General features: G+C 43.8%; 1 protein-coding gene across 5 annotated transcripts in view; it reads left to right on the plus strand.

Moving 5' to 3' along the window:
- The window catches only part of PIEZO1 (piezo type mechanosensitive ion channel component 1 (Er blood group)), a 345,137-nt gene that overhangs the window by 270,912 nt on the left and 52,068 nt on the right, over positions 1-22,157 (plus strand). For all 5 annotated transcript variants that reach the window (XM_068260853.1, XM_068260854.1, XM_068260855.1 and 2 more), the window contains 11 exons: positions 16-93; positions 3,140-3,316; positions 5,053-5,178; positions 6,410-6,610; positions 8,764-8,968; positions 9,063-9,167; positions 15,372-15,525; positions 16,263-16,506; positions 16,852-16,948; positions 17,863-18,031; positions 21,965-22,054. In XM_068260853.1, coding sequence (XP_068116954.1) covers positions 16-93; positions 3,140-3,316; positions 5,053-5,178; positions 6,410-6,610; positions 8,764-8,968; positions 9,063-9,167; positions 15,372-15,525; positions 16,263-16,506; positions 16,852-16,948; positions 17,863-18,031; positions 21,965-22,054 — 1,646 coding nt within the window. The remainder of the gene's footprint in view (positions 1-15; positions 94-3,139; positions 3,317-5,052; positions 5,179-6,409; positions 6,611-8,763; positions 8,969-9,062; positions 9,168-15,371; positions 15,526-16,262; positions 16,507-16,851; positions 16,949-17,862; positions 18,032-21,964; positions 22,055-22,157) is intronic.

A 22,157-nucleotide genomic window follows, 5' to 3' on the forward strand; every position in this document is an offset into this window, starting at 1 on the left:
CTGCATACGGTTCAGGTCTTCCTGTGGCGGGTCCTGGAGCTGCACGTCATGAAACTGGTGGCTTTGTACAGTGTCTGGGTGGCCCTGCAGGAGGTGAGCAGCGCTACTGGAATGTCTTGTAACAGTTTAGGAACACATGTGGGGTCCAATTACAAAGCCTCTTTAGTGATGTCAGTGTGTGCGTTTTCCTCACCATTGTATTCACTAAGCTGCTTACTCTTATTTTACTACCAGTTGAAGCTGTATGGTAAATTAACGACCGCAGTTAAAGTGTACCAGCGCTGAGGCACCATGAACATTGTATACTCACCCGGAGCTTCCTTCAGCTCCATAAGCATGTGTGAGTCCCTCGGTGTCCTCCCGCGGTCTGCCGTTTAGCCGTGATCAGCCCCGGTAATAGGCTCAGAGTCTGGTCTACTGCGCGTGCGCATTTTCCTAACGTCACTCATGTTGTAGAGAACACAAAGCTTTATGACTTTCAGACAGTAACTGACATAGTATGTGGGCATGTGTATCCCTATATCATGGTGGGCTCAAGTCACAACCTACTTGTTATCAGATTATTTCCTCACTGGTGCATTATCTATCTATCTATCTATCTATCTATCTATCTATCTATCAGAAAAGGGGGTGGAGCCACAAACAGCTAATCACATTTGTTTCGTTTCAATGCAAATGATTGATGCCAAAGACTGCAAAGCTCACAAACCTGGTAATTGAGTGATTGTGTGTTAAGGTCAGAAAACGTGGGCGGAACCAACCAACACCGGCCAAATACATACCCGGGCAACTCCGGGCCATCAGCTAGTGATATGATATGATATATATATATATATATATATATATATATATATATATATATATATATATATATATATATATATATATATATTGATAGTGATATGATATATATATTGAGAAGACTGGTCTTCTGGTACCCCAGGCTTCACACATAGACCTTTGGGCACATTATTGACCTGATGAAGCAGCACTAAGCTGCACGCATTGTACTCCGTACCAAATAAAATTCACGTATCCTATTTTTGTTTAAGTGGTCATCATTAACCCTTTTGGGGCCGGCTGCCTAACACCCCCCCCACCCCTAAGGACCAGGACATTTTGCAAGCGGGGGGGGGGGGGGGGGTGCATTTGGGGGGGGGGGGGGAGGTCAGGCAGTGGGATCCCCAGTATAGCTAGCTGGGCATGGTGTCCCCCGAAATGCCAGCAGCCTTTACTCGCCTCCCAGGCTCCAGCGATGAGCAGCTCTAGCATCCTCTGCTCTGGCCGGCATCCTCGCTCCCACTGCCGTTAAGTTCCAGGTCGCGGCTTGATGACGTCATCAAGCCAGGACCTGACATTTACGTCAGAGCGAGCAGAGATTCTGGCCAGAGCGGAAGGGGAATGACTGTTGCTGGGGGAATGACAGGAAGGTGAGTGGATCCTTTTCTTCTCCTCCTACTGCCGCTGCTCTAATAGTGATCACTACGAACTGCCGGCAATCGTAGTGATCAGGAGCCAATCGAGATGGCTCCTGATCACTGAGGGGAGATGTCAGCTGTCATACGACATCTTAATCTTCCCTCTCTGGTGCCCACGAACTCGTCGGGAGTGGAAATCTGTGCCACATCAGGCTTAGACAGCCACAAGTATGGTGTAGGATTTACCATCAGCGGTCCCCAAACGGTTAAAGGGCCACTGTAGTGAGAGATATAGGGAGGCTGCGATTTTTATTTCCTTTTAAACAATTCTAGTTGCCTGGCTTTTCTGCTGATCCTCTGCCTCTAATGCTTTTAACAACAGAACCTGAACAAGCATGCAGCAGATCAGGTATTTCTGACATTATTGTCAGATCTGGCAAGATTAGCTGCATTCTTGTTTCTGGTGGGATTCAGACACTACTGCAGCCAAATAGACCAGCAGGACTGCGAGGCAACCGGTATTGCTTAAAAGGAAATAAATATGGCAGCCTTCATATACCTCTCACTACAGTTGTCCTTTAATGATGACTACTTAAAAATAGGATACATGAGTTTTATTTGGTACAACAGAGTACAACGTATTTCACGGCTTAGTGCTGATTCATCAGGTCAATAATGTTCCCAAAGGTCTATGTGTGAAGCCTGGAGCACCAGAAGACTAGGCTTCTCTTACATATATATAACATCATTATACCAGTGATTGTCATATGTGCGCCTCCTACTTCTGCCTGTTGCAACCACCCTTACTTAGGGACACATGGCTGCATACGTTTGTCTCTATCTATCTATCTATCTATCTATCTATCTATCTATCTATATACCTAACACCAGTGAGGAAACGGAAAACCCAAGCAGCTCGGGGTGACCCAAAACCACTAGGAAAGTATAGGGGACCAAAAGAACCCAAAAAAGCCTTCCTACTAAAAAAGCAACTCTACGTGTGGTTTGCCTTTTTTAAAACAGAAGGTATTTGTGATAATTCAGATTTAATTGTGTATCTTTGATTACCCACAATGCACCACTGCTGAATATGCAAATAATCTCTTTATGCTCCTGAAGCCAGGCTTACATCCAGCACTGCTGCTGTTCTGGTCCAAGCCCTATCCCATAGAGCCATATCAAACCTTGCCATGCACTGAGGAGGACCAACAGTCAGAAACAGGCATGTCGGGTTGATGTTGCTCTGTAAAATTTGAGCTATAGGCTTGCTATATACCAGCGGTTCTGGATGTAAGCCTGGATTCATGGGCATAAAGAGAACATTTGCATATTCAGTAGTGATGTATTGTGGGTAACCACAGTTACACACTTAAATCTGAATTATCGCAAATGGCTTCTGTTTTAAGAAGATAAACCAAACTAAGCATCACCCTTGAGAAATCAATGATATAATATCACGTAGGTTGTGACTTGAGCCCACCATCACGTAAGGACACATGGCTGCATCTATCTATCTATCTATCTATCTATCTATCTATCTATCTATCGATCTATCTATCAATAATGGAATAATAGGCAGTTGCATAGTAAGCCGTGGTAGCAGCCACTATAACGTGGACTTTGGGTGGAGCTTCTCTCCTTGCCTGTGGGATGGAATCTTTGATGAGGGAGCAGACACAGACAGAGGTTGTTTTAATGTCACATTTCCGGATGTTTTGCAGGTTTCTGTGATGAACTTCCTGTTTGTCATTCTCTGGGCCTTCGCTGTCCCATTTTCAAGATTCCACCACATGGCTTCAAGTCTTTGTACAATCTGGACTTCCATCATCATTGTCTGTAAGATGTTGTATCAGCTGAGCATTGTCAATCCAGTGGACTACTCGGTCAACTGCACCCAGGTGAGAGTCCTGCTGTCACTTAAATGAAGCAGAGAATGCTAAAATCATCAGCTTGTGAGATTTTGCTGTAAAGTGGACCTGTCATGCTCTGAACATATCTAGAGCTCGTTGAGTCAACTGTGGGACTGGGTGAGCAAACATAGGTAAATCCCACTACTGAATACTTTTTAGGGCCACCTACTGCTGCCAGTAACTACCAGGCTGCTAAGTTAGAGGCATGGCAGCCCTATGTCGCAATGTAGTGGTGTCGGTCTCGGGAACTTGCTTCTCAATTGGAGCAAAAGTCTCAATTCCTATGGAAAGGGGGAGACCAGGAGCCTGATGGTGCAGTATCGTCAGATACAGGTGATGTACAGAATATCTAGTAAACGGATACTCACAATCTAGTGGTTTGCAGTCCTGCAACCACCGTATAGGCCTGCAGAAAAATACAGTTCCCGCTCGGTATCCACGACCCGCTAAATCTGGGTGGTCGCTCTCCTCCTGTGGTCCTTTCCACTGGTCGATCAAGTCCACAAAGGGGAAGGAATAACACCTCTGTGAGGTGTGACGGTACACTAATTGTATTGTTTGGGGAGGCGCCCAAGGACAGGTGGGATATGCGAGTTTGTATGTTTTGTAGGTATAATTAGGAGGTTCCTTACCTCCAATGAAGACTCACCACGGTGTAAAGAAAAGTCTTTATTGTACACACGGTTTTATTAACTACAGTAAAACAATGTGTACAATAAAGACTTTCCTTTACACCATGGTGAGTCTTCATTGGAGGTAAGGAACCTCCTAATTATACCTACAAAACATACAAACTCGCATATCCCACCTGTCCTTGGGCGCCTCCCCAAACAATACAATATATGTCGCAATGCACTGCGCACCACGAGAGAGGCATGGCAGCTCTGTCTCTGCACTGCGCACCATGAGAGAGGCATGGTAGCTCTGTCTCAATGCACTGCACACCACGAGAGAGGCATGGCAGCTCTGTCTCTGCACTGCGCACCATGAGAGAGGCATGGCAGCTCTCTCTCAGTGCACTGCGCACCATAAGAGAGGCATGGGAGCTCTATGCAGGTTTTCGTAACTGGCAGAGCATAAGGATCTTGCACTAGTAATCCTTCTCTTGCTAGCTGGCTCCGTGCTGTGTCTGTGCCCCACATCCCCTGCAACATGGTGTGCATAGTGCGCTGCTCAAGACTACTGTGTCCCCTAGATTTGTGAGTGGAGTGTGCAACATGTCAGCAGTGCAATAATTGGTGATTCTTCCTGTGTGGCAAACGCTGTGTCTCATATCGATGATGCCATCTAGTGGCATCTTGAGACACAGCTGTATTATCCTTGGGGCTCATCTGGCTATGAGGAGAGGGAATGACTTGTACTGGGGGCACATCTGGCTACTGTGGTGGGGGCTATACTGGGGAGGAGGCTTATATGCAAGTCAATCACTTTTTCCTGATTTCTGAGGGAAAAGTGGGTACCTCAGCTTATATGTGGGTCAGCTTATATGTAAGTATATACGGTACAGCTCCCAGGACAAAGTAAAAGTAAAACTATTAACCCTCTCATGCACTTTAACAAAAAAAGTTTGCACTTCAATAAAATAAAGTTGTTTGTTGTTGTTAGAATTTAGAATACTGTCTACTGAAGCAGAGGGCAAATTTGGACTAAGTTCTGTTTTAATGTTACTATTTATTTAAAACTTTCTGTGTGAACTATTTGTCTGCATTGTCTTTTGGTTCTAGCCTCTTTCCAATGGCACCAACCTTTTGGAGGAAGAGATCCAGAACTCGGTCTTATACGAAGCACCGGTGGATCCCGCTAATTGGTTTGGGATTCGCAAAGGTCATACCAACTTGGGCTACATTCAGGTACACACTGGCCCCCTTTTACTATAATTTATTGTATTTATAAGGCTCTAACATATTACACAGCGCTGAACAACAGATGAAAAGGGAGACAGACAACAAGATTATGCAATACAGAGTTTTTAAGTCTTAGAGACCACATAGATCAGATCCTAGTCAGGCCCAGTGCACACCAAAAACCCCTAGCAGATCTGCAAAATCCTAGAGGTTTTTGAAGCAGATTTCAGAGTGATTCTAGGCATGTTTAGAGAGGTTTTCTAAACATGCCTAGCGTTTTTTGGAGCGTTTCTGTGTAGCAGATTACACATATTGTTACATTAAAAGCTGTTACTGAACAGCTTCTGTAACAAAAACGCCTTGAAAACCGCTCTGATCTAGCGTTTTTCAGAGCGGTTTTCCACTTTCCTATACTTTAACATTGAGGCAGAAACGCTTCAGAGATCTAAAAATTGCTCCAGCCTCTGAGTTTGGTCTGGCCCAGCTTCCCCCCATCCCCCCCCCCCCCCCGGTCGCCACCAGCAACACTCACCCGTCCGCGATCCCGCGACAGCCGCAGCTTCCCAATTCGCTTCACTCGTCGCTATGGCGACGATCGGACATGACGTCATCAATGTCATGACGTCATGCACAGTTCCGATACTCCCCATAGCGAAGCCGGGTGCTGATTGGGAGACTGCGCCATCGCAGGATCCCTGGGGGTACGTATACCGGTGGCGATCAGAGGGGACCGGAGGCACTTGGGGGACATGGTTAGCTAGCGAAGTGCTAGCTTAACCAAAGAACACCATTTTTATTTAAAAATATCCTCCCGGGGCCATGTGATCCCCTGCGGCGGCTAACTGTGTCGGGCTTACTGCCAGGGAGGTTGAAGGTCATTATGCTGTTGCTTATCTTCTAGAGCAGAGAGAAAGTTTTGAGTTCACTTCCGCTGTAAATGGAAACAGAATGAGGTTACCTTAGGAGTCTACTGGCTTCTACATGGTAGTATTGGTTTGTCAGCAGAGTTCTTCTTGTCATTGATTGAGTCGCTCGGGTAAGCCATTGTATGTAGAAACAATCATATGCCCAGCGTAATATCTCCTACCAACTAATCCTTTCAAATTTAGTAAATTTTACTTCTGTGTTACGAGCACTGAAGATCTTTTAGATGGTTCTGGTGAACTGTTGTGTGCTGCTCTTTGCCTTTAACACCATCAGCATCTGAATTCTGTTTTTTTTTTTTTTTTTTTAAAAGAATCACTTGCAAGTCCTTGTGCTGCTAGTCTTTGAAGCCATAGTTTACCGGCACCAGACGTTCTACCGCAAGCGTCACCAGCTGGAGGTTCCTCGCAACCAGACCGTGTTCCCAGAGGTGTGGCGAGAGCATCTGGATGAGGGACTCCTCAGCTGTATCAAATATTTTATTAACTACTTCTTTTACAAGTTTGGCCTGGAAGTGAGTTTTTCTAAGTGCTTCTTATAGCATATGGTGTCATTTTCATAAAAAATAAACTTGTATTGAGCTAAGTCAAGAAAAAAGAGCTCACCTTCCATGTTTTAATGGGAGAATTCTTTGCACTTTGGATATGGCATCCTGTAAATCAGCATGATGTAATGGTGGATCTAGGGGGGGATACCTTCCAACACTTAATCACTGGCAAGGATGTATACATATATACATATACTGGCTGCATGTATACATTCCTGGCAATGTTGCTGAATGTTTGACCTTGTTCCTGCACCTCTCCTTTAGTAAATCACTTCCGTCTGCAAATCTTTCCCAACAGATTCAACCACTGTGATTGCCAGAGTTTGATGCCCTGACACATACATATACAGGATTCGGTCTGACAAAGACTCAAAAGCCGAAAGCTTACTCTTGTATATCTTTAAAGAGACTTTGTAACAAAAAAAAAAGTTCCCCTGGGGGGTAGTCATCTCGGTAGGGGAAGCCTCTGGATCCTATCAAGGCTTCCTCCGTCCTCCTGTGTTCCACGGCGGTCTCGCTGCAGCCCATGGAACGCACAGCCACCAATTTGTCAGGCTGTGCAATATTTACCTTTTCTGGCTCCAGCGGGGGCGCTGTTTCGGCTCTCTGCTCGGAAATAAGTGGAAATGGGTGGAAATAGCCGATCTCTGTTGGGTCTGCTCTATTACGCAGGCACAGGAGACTTGCGCCTGTGGCTATTTCCGCCTATCTCCGAGAAGAGAGCCAATACTACGCCTGCGCTGGAGTCAGGAATGTAAATATTTACATCCCCACCATTCGGGGAGCTTTATCACTGCCGCCTTGGGACACAGGAGGACGGGGGAAGCCTCAATAGCATCCGTAGGCTTCACCCCCCCCCCCCCCCCCCCACCCGAGGTGAGTACCCCCCAGGGGAACTTTTTTTATTTACTGATTTTCTTTGAGTTAGCCAATAAATGGTATCTTAATTCAAAACATTTTGCTTTATATACACATACTAGTGGCTGAATAGTGTACTGGTTAAGGGCTCTGCCTCTGACACAGGAGACCAACGTTTGAATCTCGTCTCTTCCTGTTCAGTAAGCTGCTGCATATTCAGTGAGGAGACCTTGGGCAAGACTCCCTAACACTGCATCTGCCTATAGAGTGCGCCCTAGTGGCTGCATCTTTGGCCCTCCGCCAGGAGAAAAGCGCAATATAAATGTTATTTGTCTTGACATAACCCTCCAGGTCTCCCTGCAGAGCAGTCACTTGTCCGTCCAGTGCGCTTCCTCTTTTGTCCTTGATTCATCTCCCCGGTGCTGGTACTCAGTGACCCTGCCAGTGTTATGTGAGTATGCACATGCTGTCAGGTCTCGGAGTTTGGCCACCAGCCGGACAGGTGAGTACATTCCGGAGAGGAGCATTACCACCTCTGGGGCTGCAGCGGTCCAAAGGATTTTTTTTTTTAATAGTTCTCATGCTTAAATCTATTAAATACCTAATTGCAGTGTGTGACAATAATAGGTCCCTTTCAGATAAGATTTCGGAGCGGCATCTATGTTTTGGTAATGTTGGGTGGCAATGTGCTGATGTATGGTCATACATTTTCTATGCTAGAGATTGACCAGATTGTACAGATACACCATTATGTACTCCTCTTCAGGTATCCATACGCTATTAGATACGTGGTACATGAGGTAAACGAATGACCCATCTCACCACTTTATGCCAGTAGATGCAGTGGCTGGATAGTCTACTGGTTAAGGGCTCTGCCTTTGACATGGGAGACTAGGGTTCGCATGGCTAGGATCAATATCTATTCAGTAAGAAGTCCTTGGACAAGACTTCCCAACACCGCAGGGTGGCCTCTTGAGCGCATCCTTAGTGGCTTCAGCTCTTGAGAGCTTTGAGTCCGACAGAAGATAAGCGCTATACAAATGTTATAATTATAATGTTAGGATCATAGTAGATATTAAACAAGATTTCAGCATAACGTTTCTCTGATATCTTATCTGCTAGCTTTGTGCTGACATTGGGAAGAATGCCAAAGGAGGCCCAACGTGCCCAATATTTTCCATAAGTTGTGTTTTTGGTCATTAATATTTCAGTTTTCCTAGACTGCCACTCTGGTGTGATCCAATCCTTCTCTTGTACTGCAGATCTGCTTCCTGTTGACGGTGAATGCGATTGGCCAACGAATGAACTTCATGGTGATCTTTCATGGCTGTTGGTTGATTGTGATCTTGACACGGCGACAGAGAGTGAAGATTGCCAAGCTGTGGCCCAAATACTGTGTATTTCTGGTGTTTTTCCTCCTGTGGCAATATCTGTTATGCCTGGGAATGCCTCCTGTGCTGTGTATCGGTGGGTAGCTGTACTGCTCAACATGAAGGATCCATTACTCAGATGCTATCTGCTACTGACAGCATCTCTCTATCTTTCTCTCCTTCTCTCATAGAATATCCCTGGAGGTGGAACAAGTCTGTACCCGTCAATTCTGCTTTAATAAAATGGATGTATCTCCCAGACTTCTACACTCCTCCAAAAGCTGCTAACCTTATATGTAAGTGTGTATGGGTTATGTGCTTACAATGGCCACAATTTACTAAGCTCATCTCCTGTCTTTAAAGCGGAACTGTAAAGTTATTTTAGACACATAGTTTCACTTACCTTGGGCTTCCCTAAGCCCCCAGCAGCCGCCCGTCCCGCGCTGGTCCTGCCCAAGCCGCCAGCGCAGCCGTGCCACGCGTATCTTTTTATCGCGTTCCCCGGCGCGGGACAGGACAGCTGCTGGGGGCTTAGGGAAGCCCCAGGTAAGTGAAACTGTGTCTAAAATAACTTTACAGTTCCACTTTAATAACGTTTCTGAGCGGTTTTTACTGTTATCACCATGGTGATAAAGCATTTAGTATTAACAAAGCAATTTACCTTAGGCAAACTTTAAAATAAGGATTCTGTCCTTAAGATAAGGAGTGATTTATAAAGTTAAGTTTTCAATCCTTAAGATAAAGGACAGAATTTTAAAGTTAAAGACAGGGAGTTAATTTACAGAGAGGAATGCAAGTGTTAACTGTTTGAGGAGTTATCACCTGGCCTGAGCTGTCGTTAAATGGTGTTAGCGGTAATCGTCCTGGCAGTAGGAGGGGTGGAGCTACATCCTGCCTGTGTGCTCCTCCCTATCTAATGCATGTGAAAATGACTACAGAGGCAATAACTTAAGGACTGGAGTGATAAGACAACACTCTCACTGTGGAAGATTATCACTACATGTTAATAAGGCAAGCTTCTTTAGCAAATAAACACTTAATTAACACTTAAAATACAGATTGATGTGTGGGGATAAGTTTTCACTTGCCTTATTATCACCAGCATGATCTTAGTGAATTGTGGCCAATCTCTCTGAATTTCAGCTCCCCAGACGCATCCCTTCCATTTCAACGAGTAATTTATAACTGTCACGGACAAACCGTAAAAAAACGCAATCAATCAGTTTTCTGATTGTGATTTATGGTATAATCCTGATTGAATGTCTAGGAGTAGCAGAGTGCAAAACTCCTGGTGTTACTACATAAATAGCCTAATGTGTAGATGACCGCTAGGTGTGAACTGTAGCATAAATGGGACCATATGGTCCTTTTGCTGGCAGAGGAAGCCTGAGCACAGCAGGAGTAGGTACGTCAGACAGCACAGAACAGTATTTCTATACAGCAGAAACACTTTGCACTTGGCTCCACCTTCTCAATACACTTTTTGTGCAGTGAGATACCAATCTGACTGAAGAGGGCGAAACATTAATCTTAAGCCCCATATACACACAACCGCAGTCTTTTAGGCTCTCACAACTCTTCTTGTGAAACACCTTAAAAAATCTCTTGCTATTCTTCAAGCAGCTGATGAGACTGATAAGAAGTCAATCCAAATGTTGAATGACTTGACCAGCAGTGTTTTTGGGTGGCATGAAAAAGTAGCTCGGTGGGGCAAGATGGCAATTCAGGGCTGGCGCTTCTCTGTTTACAGCAGAGGAGAAGGTGGGCTAATGACAGCCGGGTGCTCACCAAAACTAGCCGGGTAAAGCACCCGGCTAAAAGAGCCTGGGGAGAACAATGACCATACTTGTGATGAACAAGAGGAGCCATCTACTTATCAGTACTCATCTAAAGGCTCATACACACATCCCAACAATCTGCCTAACTATCTTCTAAACTTGGTCTGTTGGAAGATAGTTGGGTGTGCACAGCTGACAAACAACAAGATGACCAACTGATGAGTTGTTTGCCAGATCCAACTGGCGAATCAACCTGACCAACTATCATGCAGGTTGGCCACATGTGCACAAGTCTTTTGAACAACTTTGTTGTTTTTGAATGCTGACATGTTCCACGGTTTGCCATTTAGCTTGCATGCATAGTATTTAAGTGAGCTGGTTGTTTAGTTGGTAGGCATTTGTGTGCATAAACAACTTGTCATGTGGTTGTTTGTGCGTTATGTTGGACGTGTGTTTGATCACTTAAACATGTCTTGCCAGACCTCCCTAAGGAGAAGAAAGGAACCTCATTGAAGTGATAGGCTTCCAGTGAATGGCTTTCTGTGTGACACTATTGCCACGTTTCTGCAGTGTGCGGAAATCCCTTTCTGAAATCTAAGCATCAAACGTCTGAGAACTGGTCACGTACGCACCCAGCCATCTCTTACCTGCTCCATTATAAACAACAATGAAACCTTTCATAGAGAGGTTACAAGTTTGTTAGCTGCCATAAAATATGACTCATTAAAAACAATCATTTCTAAAAAATTCCTGTACTAAAGAGGTTAGAATGTGCAGTAAACGGGACTCCATGCTAGCAGGCTTGTTCAGCAGAACAATAGCATGGCATATAGTAAAATGTAATCAAAGAGCCCTAATACAACTTGCATGAAGCTACTGGATACAAATGCCTCCAATATAAACAGATTGTTGGTTCCACCTGTCTGGGTATATGAGGGAAAGCCTCAGTGTCCCCATCAAAGTTTATTTATTCTGGAGTCCCTATAGAAAAGGTCAAAGGTGAATGCTGCATCCTACAAAACCATGAGCACATCTGCAATTGGAAATATGCCTGAACAGATTAAAAGGAAAATAAAACTTGAGTGACACAAAAAGGAAATGGAGAGCCCTCAATTGTGTAGTTCATTAGGTTCGAGATGTTGAGTAATAGAGATGAATGAATTACACTCACAAACATAGGTTACTATTCAGGCAACCACTATATAGGCAGGTGGGGAGACTAGACCTGAACCCTTTCAGGTTAAGAAGTCGCTCTCTGTAGACAGGAAAAAAAAGGTTTGCACCCATCTACCAGGGGTGGACTATACTATGAACTGTTAAGTTGGAACAGATGCACCAATACAAGGGTAAAATGTATTAAAAACTATTTAGAGGAGGTAGTGGTGGACTTGCCTCCCCAAAATAGACACAATTCTGTTGATTGTCAACAAGAGCTTTATTCATATACTCGACAATGCAACACGTTTTTCAGGTTCAAGCCTGCTTCATCAGGCAGTAATTGGAGCAAACTATTGCCGTATGCCAGGAAGCCAAGCGCCTCTGTCAGAAGCGCCTTAGCTTCCTGACATACTGCAATAGTTTGCTCCAATTACTGCCTGATGAAGAGGGATTGAACCTGCGAAACGTGTTGCATTGTGGAGTATATGAATAAAGCTACTTGTTGACAATAATCAACAGAATTGTCTACTTTGGGTAGGTAAGTCAACCACTACCTCCTCTCTTAAACCGGTTGTAGCCTCCTTGGTGGGAAGGACGAACCTCACTCGTTGCTACAAAACTATCTACAAGTGGTATTGACGAGCCAGGTTCGTCTATGCTGAAAACAGTCCTTGAAAGAGTTATAATGGTGTATGTTCACCACCTACTGGCAGTAGGCACAGCATTACCAGAAGATTCAAACTTACAGAATTACAGCATATTACATATTATAACATATTATATTACATAATAAATATTACAGAATTACAGAAAATTCAAACTATGGAATCTAATACCATACTGTATATTGTACAGAGAAGGACACTTATTGCCACACTGTTCTGAACTCGGCCGTGACGGACTATAACAACCACCATGGCTAAGAGTTGTGCAGCAGACCAGAATGTGTACAGTGGCCCAATGATGATCCCTAAAGATCTGGCATGTCGCACTTTTAGCTATGCCTAAGCATGACCCAACGGCATTGTTCTGGTCACCTCCCCACCCGCTGAAAGCCGCTTTGTCAGATGCGTTTGTTGTCCCTTCGCCCCTGCGCATCGCAACAGAGGGGTCATCAGGCAAAGGCTACAGTGCACTAACACTGTACAGAAGTGTCATCCGCTTTTGCACACGATGCATATTTTGTTATGCAGGGGAGAGCGGATTTTAATTTTAATTTAATTTTTTGAAATGATTTTGTTTTGAGACTTTTATTATACTCAAAATCGATACTAGACCCTTGCTTGATAGATTTTAGTAAATTGCAAGCAAAAATTTCATGAAAATTAATTGAACCACTTTTTGCACAGAAATCCTGCAGGAATTGAATGCTAGGGAGGTTAATACGTTTTATACTTGAACTGTTTTGGTACCACTGTTTTGGTACCAGTACATTTTTTGGGCCCATCGTAATTAAAGCGAACAATATAGCCAGGTATGCACCAGCAAGCCACCGACCAATGTGACCACCCACCGAGTGCTTGGAGCACGCCTTTCACTATGCACTGTAACAAACTCATTACCGACGCTTCAATACAGTGCATTTTACATTTACATAAAGTACATTTTATCACTTCCAGCTAGTATGAGAGCTTACCTAAATAATCTGTTCATAGTATTCAATATCTATTGGCCCTCATACTACATGGAAGTGGTAAGCTTGGGCAATCATTGGCCAATCAAAACGGGAAGCGTGTATGTACCATTAGAACGTCATCTCGCCACACAGATACAATACATCTCCATTCACAGTGTGTTGTCAACTCACATCAATTTAATGGAAGCCCCAACACTGACAACCAGACCAATTTTATTCTGGCCTGCTTGCGCAGGCTAAGCAGGGGAACGTCCCGTAGAAAGCCTCAGTATTTATGCAGGAGTTCCTGGGCAGCCCTATGTGACTCCAGCCACTGTGCTGTTCAGTGTTGCCATACAGCCTGAGAACATGCCTCCCAACTTTTAGAGCTAAGAGGGCAGCTGAAGCCCACGCCCCTGCCACACCCCTAGTCACGGATTCCATAAAGATTTCAAAAGGAAAATGTTATTTTATACTGGACACTGGACCTTTCTATCCTGGTTCATTTTCCTTTATATTAACTCTTGAAAATAAGTAATGTATCAGTTTAAAGGATGGGAATGTTTAGAGTCAAACACATTTTTCAGTAGATAAAATGCATATATTTACACAGATCTGTATATCAGTCCTGAAAGAGGGAAACATGAGGAGGAAAGTTGCCCAGAGTGATGGGTTCCCAAAAAGGGTCTGTCCCTCCAAAAGAGGGACAGTTGGGAGCTATGCCTTAGAATGCTTACACTACTACAGGCTTTCTCAACCAGGGTTCCTTGAGGACTCTGCAGGGGTTCCTTTGCATTTTACCCCATCGTGGGGGAAGTATAATAGAGCACACTATAATAGGTGGTACTGTAGCAAGAAGCACTAAATTGGGGGGTCAGGAGACAGTATAATGAGTGGCAGTGTAATAGGAGATAGTGAAATTAGCAGCCTAACCTACTTAAAGACCATGCCTCCTGAAAAATAAATGCAGGGGTTCCTCGAGACCAAAAAAATGTTTTCAGGGGTTCCTTGAGATCCAAAAGTTATTTACAGGGTTCCTCCAAGGTAAAAAGTTTGAGAAAGGCTGCACTACTATGTCATATTTCCATTTTACATGATGTTTGGTTGACTCTTGCTTGTGGAGTCTGGAGAATGGTGGCTCCTTTAGTTCAGTATTTTTGTAGAGTGTGACCATCTTCTTATTGGGCATCCATGCATACCCGAGTGATGGGTGGGCGTGTTTCCGGTTTCCTTCTCCATTACTGGTTATCAATTAGTGATCCACTTCCTCCATCATATAAGAGTGAACAGAGGTGCCAGCAGGATAAAAAGTACTAAAAAGTTTAAAATTCCTCAGGAGGTGGTAGTGGACTCATCTCCTTGAAGTAGACAAGATACTGTCAGCTGGTTGTCTGGAGTATATAAATAAACCTGTTGTTGTTAAAAAGCTGACAGTATCTTGTCTACTTCAAGGAGGCGAGTCCACCACCACCTCCTGAGGAATTTTACACTTTTTAGTACCTTTAATCCTGCTGGCACCTCTGTTCACTCTTATATTACCAATATCCACCCCTAGTGGAGGGGCCGATCCCCATCTCTTTTTTTTTTTCCTGATGTACACAGAGCGACTTTAATCCTGAGTGAGGACAGGTCTAATCTCCTCACCTGCCTGTACAGTGGTTACTTAGGAGGTAACCCACTTTTGTGAGTATATACACTATATACTTTTCAATCCAACCTATTGTTTTGCTTACTACGCTGTATTGGGCTCTTGGTGTCCCCACTTTTGTTTAACTTCCTCCATCATGTTATCCTAGTACGTGGCATTCACTAAATCTGCTTCCACTGACCTTGGCTGTTTTTGTTTCAGGTTTCTTTGACACTCAGTGTTTTATATTTGGTTTAGGGAATATTTTTATCCATTTAGGAATTAAAATCCGCAGTTAATGGGGTTGTCGTTGTACCTACAGGTGATTTCCTCCTGCTGCTTTGTGTGTCGCAGCAGTGGAAGGTGTTTGTTAATGAGAAGAAGGAGGAATGGTACACTGTTGCTGGGGAGAATGCGGCACAGATCGAGTTCCCTGGTAGGAAGCCTATCATGGTGCCCAACTTCATCAACTGCAGGTAATCGCCCTTCCTGGTCAGTCTGTCTGATCTCGCCTACAGTTGCTCTAATGTTGCTTCACTTTCTCGGCTTATTTGGATAAGCATCTCTGTCCCGAAGTCCTGGAAGGACAACTAGTGAGATTTACATGCTGTTGCTTGAAATGTTTCATTCTGCGTGTGGTTAGTGACCCTGTTCCATGCTTAACCAGTGCACTCCCCTCTTTCTGCGCATCCCACAAACTGCATTGTTGTTATGGTGTGTTTGTGACTAAGAAGCCCAGAAAACCCCCAGAATTCTATCATTCTAATAGCACTGACTTATTATGTAGTCTGGTGCATAGTCTGAAATGTTATATCTTTATCTACATTTTTTTTTTGTTATTTTGCTCAAGTCCTAGTAAAGCAGGGTCATCAAAAGTAACTATAAATAATAGTATGCTTTGGGCTGTATGTTTCTTCCAATTGGCTATTTGGTGCTTTGTATAACAGTTGTGTCTTTTTATTAATATTATTTAGAAATTATATAGCGTCAACATCTTCTGCAGCACTTTACACAGTTTATATTCATGTCACTGACTGTCCTTAGAGGAGCTCACAATCGAATCCTACCATAGTCATAGTATAATGTCCTACCTTATTATTATTTTTATTATAATATAGTGCTGTAGTAAAGTGCTGCAGAAGATGTCAGAGTACATAGTCATGTCACTGACTGTTTTCAGAGGCGCTCACAATTTTCTTCTCTGTGATTGCAGGTCATATCTAGACATGCTGAAAGTGGTGGTCTTCCGCTATCTCTTCTGGTTTGTCTTGGCCATTGTATTTGTCACAGGTGCCACTAGGATCAGCGTTTTTGGCCTAGGCTACTTGTTGTCGTGCTTTTATCTCCTCCTGATTGGCACAGCTCTTCTCCAGAAACCACTGAAGGCTAGGCTTGTCTTGTGGGACTGCCTGATCATGTATAACATTACGGTTATACTCTCCAAGAACCTGCTATCGGTGAGCACAGATTACGCTCCTGCCCTGTTCCTGCTCAGCTCCTTCCCTGCTCCTGCCCAGCTCTTGCCCCTGACCTGTACCTGCCCTGCTCCTTCTCTGCTCCTGCTCGGCTCTTGCCCTGCTCCTGCCCATCACCTGCCTTGCTCCTGCCATGGAATTTTACAATATGTAAAATACAGCATGTAATAGGACTGCTTTAGATTTTACTATCTGATGCCAGTAATTATTGTGAAATATGAATTTTCTCAGTTAGTGGCACGGATGCTTTTATACTACAGGATCTCATTGTTGGCACGCTCAAAAGTAACCCGTTAACATATTTTTTCTCCTTTGTTCACCTTCCAGCTTTTATCTTGTGTGTTTGTCCAGCAAATGCAGAACAACTTCTGCTGGGTGATTCAGCTCTTCAGCCTGGTGTGTACCGTCAAGGGCTACTACGACCGTGAGTAGGACCATCAAAAACAATGGGCATTATTATTTTTAGCAGACACTATCTTATGCAGTCTTGTGCAGATTGTAATGTACACAGCGGTGTGTAACAGGCATTAATGGCACAGATCTATGCAGCATCATCATTTGCCAATATACTTACATAAAATATATAAATAACACAAATATAACCTCATCCAACAATGCTAGTACAGAAGTTATCAGAACAAGTACATTAAATAGCAATTGTCGCCTGATGTATGGCCACCTTAAGGGTTTATGGTTAAACATTCAGTGAAACATTTCCCTTACTGCTTCTTGCCCCAAAACAGTTGCTATGGTTTGACGTACATCCATGACCATACTGGTATGACAGAAAGAACTCGGCGCCTATGCAAAGTGTTAAGGTCTTGATGATCTTTGAAGGCTTGTACCCATGATACAATTTTTGCTGCAGTTTTTTCCATGACGAGTGATAGTTTCCACCATTTTGTGCTGTCAGTACATTTGCGCACTTCTTTTGCAATGTGCAGCGATCACGACCCTCATGGAAGATGAGATCTTCAAGATCCCCGCCGACTCTCGCGCAAAGTACCATAATCATTTGAACTGTGCCCATTGTGTGCCATCTTATGTTCCCGCGGTAGGAGATGGATCGGGGAACGCTCAATTGTCGGGTCGTGTCCCCGTAGGTTCCCCGATCCATCTTCTGGTGAGTATTCATGTTTATACTGATTTGGAAATGGTTGAAGCTTTTTGCCAGTATTTCTGAGGTGGAGACGGTTTTGTATATGCTGTGAAAGAGCATCATATTGCCCCTAAATAACAAGATTATGATATATAATATGAGGGGCGCGTTATGGGGAGAGTCTTCACATGCCTGAGTGATGGTCATAAATGGTTTCTCTTTTCTGTCCACCTGTGCAGCTCGGGAGCTAGACAAGGGCCATGAGTGTCCACTGCCCGTAGAAGAAGCTGGCATCATCTGGGACGGTATCTGTTTCTTCTTCCTTCTGCTCCAGAGAAGAGTCTTCCTAAGTTCCTACTTCCAGCATGTTGTGTGTGATCTCCGCGCCTCCTCCCTGCAGGCCTCCAGGTCCGCTTGTCTCACTGTTCTGTGGTCACATTACACGCGTAGCACTACATGATTGTGCACACACTATACTCGGGAACATGTATTATTTACTCCACCTTGAATAAACCAGATAAGTAGGAAGATAACAGAAGGTCAGACTATATAACTGTGCAGTAATGTGTATTGACTGATGGCAGCCAATAAAAACTCCCCTTTCAGTCATGTGATCTCAGTAAACATAAATCTAGTGGGTTGCTGCTTGGTGTATTGAAATATCATGTTTGTCTTTTAAGTCATGCAGTCCTGTGCTTATCACTTGTACAAAGAGGCATTCTGAAAAGCTTGATTATGAAATAATGTAGTATAACAGGAAGAGAAAGAAACCTCAGAAACAGGAAACAGAAAACCCACAGGGAGAATCTCATACTTTATCACAATTATTAATGATGTTTTTCTTTACAAAATAAATTACATTTTAAAAAGAAAAACAATCTGAATGATGTTTCATGGCAGACCATGTGATACTGGAGTCTTGTGAAACAGATCCAGTATAGCTAATAGAATTGTCCTTCAGGCGACCACTGATGATAGGTGCCCCTGTGTCTGTCTGCAGCCTGCCATGTCTCCAATGTCTGCTTACCTGCCATGTCTCCAATGTCTGCTTACCTGCAGCAGTGACTGGCATACGTGACACTGAACGTTACTGGATCCTTTGCTAGGCAACAGCAGGTTGATTTGTCCTAGAAAAGTTCAAGACCCTATCTTTGTTTGATCATTTCACCCCACCCCCTCACTCTTTTCTAATGAAGAGAGCTACAGCTATGCACATAAAAGGTTGGATGATATTAGTGAGGAGAGCTTACCCACAGCTTCCTGTTTGCAGCAGAGTTGTTGTATCCAGGCATACTGTCGGCACCATCCTGGCTCATAATACAGGCCTGCAGAATTAAGCTAGAGACAGACCATATGTTGGCCAATAGAAATGAGCATTCATGTATTTAAAGGCAGTATCAGGCAAATTTAACAAAATAAGCGCTACTTACTCAGGGCTTCCTCCAGCCCCAAGCTCCTAGCATGTCCCTCGTCGCAGGTCCATCCCGGTCCCCGGCGATGACGTCAGGCCGACCTCCATGTGAGCCTGTACTGCGCCTGCGCGAGCGGCGCTGTCAATCACCGCCACGTGTACCGTGTGGACGTGGACAGCTGCGGCGAACGGCTGCGGGCAGAGCTACGGCGGGGGACATGCTGGGAGCTTGGGGCTGGAGGAAGCTTCGGGTAAGTAGCGCTTATTTTGTTAAATTTGCCTGATAACTCCTTTAAGAAAAGCCAAGTGAATGTTTAGTAACAGGTCCCTGAAGAAAGTGACCCAGAAAACAACAACCAAAACTGTGACGAGAATAAAATGGTTGTAACTGGTTTGAAATGTAGCACAGTGCGTTGTATACAGGGCTGTGGAGTCGGTCCAAAAATCCACCGACTCCGACTCCTCAGTTTAGGATTCCACCGACTCCGACTCCACGACTCCGACTCCTCTAATTTGCATATTACAATTTTGTTGATTAAAAGTATGTAACATGAAATTCGTCTCTTAACTGCCAACGCTTAGGAATTTTAAAAGACAACTGAAGTGAGAAGGATATGTAGACTACTATATTTATTCCCTTTAGACTAAAACTAGTCCTTGGTAAGAGTACTTGTAAAAGGTACAACCGGAACAAAGAACATTTATCAAGTGTGGGTGCATGTAAGAATGATGTGCAGGTACTCTGCAGGGGAATGAGGAGATTGTAAACAGACAACACCTCTGTGTTCAATGTGCACAGCATTCTCAGTGGATTCCCTGCAGCTCTGTGGGGAGTGCATATGTAGAGTATAGTACTACTGTGTAACAAAGTAAACCTGAGACAGATGAAATTAAAGTTTTATACATATCTGGGGCTTCCTCCAGCCGCCTTCAGGATAATCAGTCCCTCGTTGTCCTCCTCCACCACCTGGATCTTCTGCTATGAGTCCAGGTACTTGAGTCAGTCAAGCGTAGTGCGCATGCACACACTCCGCCGCCAGGAGCATACTACACCTGTGCAGCACTATTGCGCAGGTGCAGAATGTTCCTGGCTGTGGGAGCGGGGTGCGGCCGGACAGCGCTGACTGGCTGAATTACCAGGACTCATAGCAGAAAATCCGGGTGGTGGAGGACAGTGAGGGACTGATTAGCCTGAAGGGGGCTGGAGGAAGCCCCAGGTATGTATAAAACTTTACTTTTCATCCGTCTCAGTTACCCTTTAATTTGTAGTCACCAAACCAAATTTTAATAACATATCAAATTATTTTATTTCATCAGCAAAGGGAGTGCATACATTTGCATAAATCAGCATCAATGCAGAATTATTTCCATCTCGTTGACCATCTCTATTAGTGACATAGCTACACATCAGGCTTTATTCTTACAGCATAGATGTTATTTAGTATATATAAGAGATTCCTGTGTACACATCATATATACAGTCACAATCAGATATGTATATCTGACCTTAAAAATACGGGGACTGCTTTATTGAAGCAGCACAAGTAACTAATTTTGATTGGTTTATTTCATTTTTGTGGACTAAGCACAGCTATTACTGTATATATACTGTATATATACATTATTTTTAATGACTATTATCTGAGAAATAGAACATTTTATCATATTTTCTATTTTAATTACAGTTAAAAATTCATTAGGAGTCGGAGTCGGTGCATTTTTTCCCGACTCCGACTCCAGGCACCCAAAATTGCCCGACTCCACGACTCCGACTCCACGACTCCGACTCCACAGCCCTGGTTGTATACACTGTCCTTGTAGATTATCCATAGATAGAAAAAAACAGCAGATGACATGGGACATTTGGATTTATGATTTCGGGGTTTGAGGGCATATTGTTTATGGGATGTGTGCCCTGGAACGTTGGTTTAGATATGGCACATGAATGAGATCCATGTAGGTTTCTCACCAGTATTCTCTTCTCTGCAGGGGGTTTGAGTGCTGGGATGTTGGTTTAGATATGGCACATGAATGAGATCCATGTAGGTTTCTCACCAGTATTCTCTTCTCTGCAGGGGGTTTGAGTGCTGGGATGTTGGTTTAGATATGGCACATGAATGAGATCCATGTAGGTTTCTCACCAGTATTCTCTTCTCTGCAGGGGGTTTGAGTGCTGGGATGTTGGTTTAGATATGGCACATGAATGAGATCCATGTAGGTTTCTCACCAGTATACTCCTCTCTGCAGGGGAGCTGAGGGCTGGGATGTTGGTTTAGATATGACACATGAATGAGATCCATGTAGGTTTCTCACCAGTATACTCCTCTCTGCAGGAGGTTTGAGTGCTGGGATGGTGGTTTAGATATGACACATGAATGAGATCCATGTATGTTTTTACTCTTCTCTGCCGAGATTTGAGCGCTGGGATGTTGGTTTAGATATGGAACATGAATGAGATCCATAGAGGTTTCTCACCATTATACTCTTCTCTGCAGGGGAGCTGAGGGCTGGGATGTTAGTTTCGATATGACACATGACAAATATCCATAGATGTTACTCACCAGTATTTTCTTCTCTGCAGGGGGTTGAGCACTGGGATGTTAGTTTAGATATAACTCATGAATAAGATATGGCATATGAATGAGATCCATGTATGTTTTTACTCTTCTCTGCCAAGATTTGAGCGCTGGGATGTTGGTTTAGATATTGCACATGCATGAGATCTATAGAGGTTACTCACTAGTATTCTCTTCTCTGCAGGGAGTTGTGCACTGCGATGTTGGTTTAGATATGACACATGACAAATATCCATAGAGGTTACTCACCAGTATTCTCTTCTCTGCAGGGGGTTGAGCACTGGGATGTTGGTTTAGATATGGCACATGACTGATATCCATAGAAGTTTTTCACCAGTATACTCTTTTCTGCAGGGGATTTGAGCTGTACATGGCCAGCATTAGGAAGAACATGGATTACTGCCAGGATTCGGAACGAAGAACACTCAGCCAGCTGAAGAAGCAGTAAGTCTTGCCAATCTCACTCATGTTATGCCGAGTTTCATAGGAATATAGTATACATATGATTAGGTTCATTAAAGTGGTTCCGAGATAAACTTTTACTCAT

The sequence above is a fragment of the Hyperolius riggenbachi genome, chromosome 11, assembly GCF_040937935.1.
Source record: "Hyperolius riggenbachi isolate aHypRig1 chromosome 11, aHypRig1.pri, whole genome shotgun sequence".
In the NCBI taxonomy this organism is placed as follows: Eukaryota; Metazoa; Chordata; class Amphibia; order Anura; family Hyperoliidae; genus Hyperolius; species Hyperolius riggenbachi.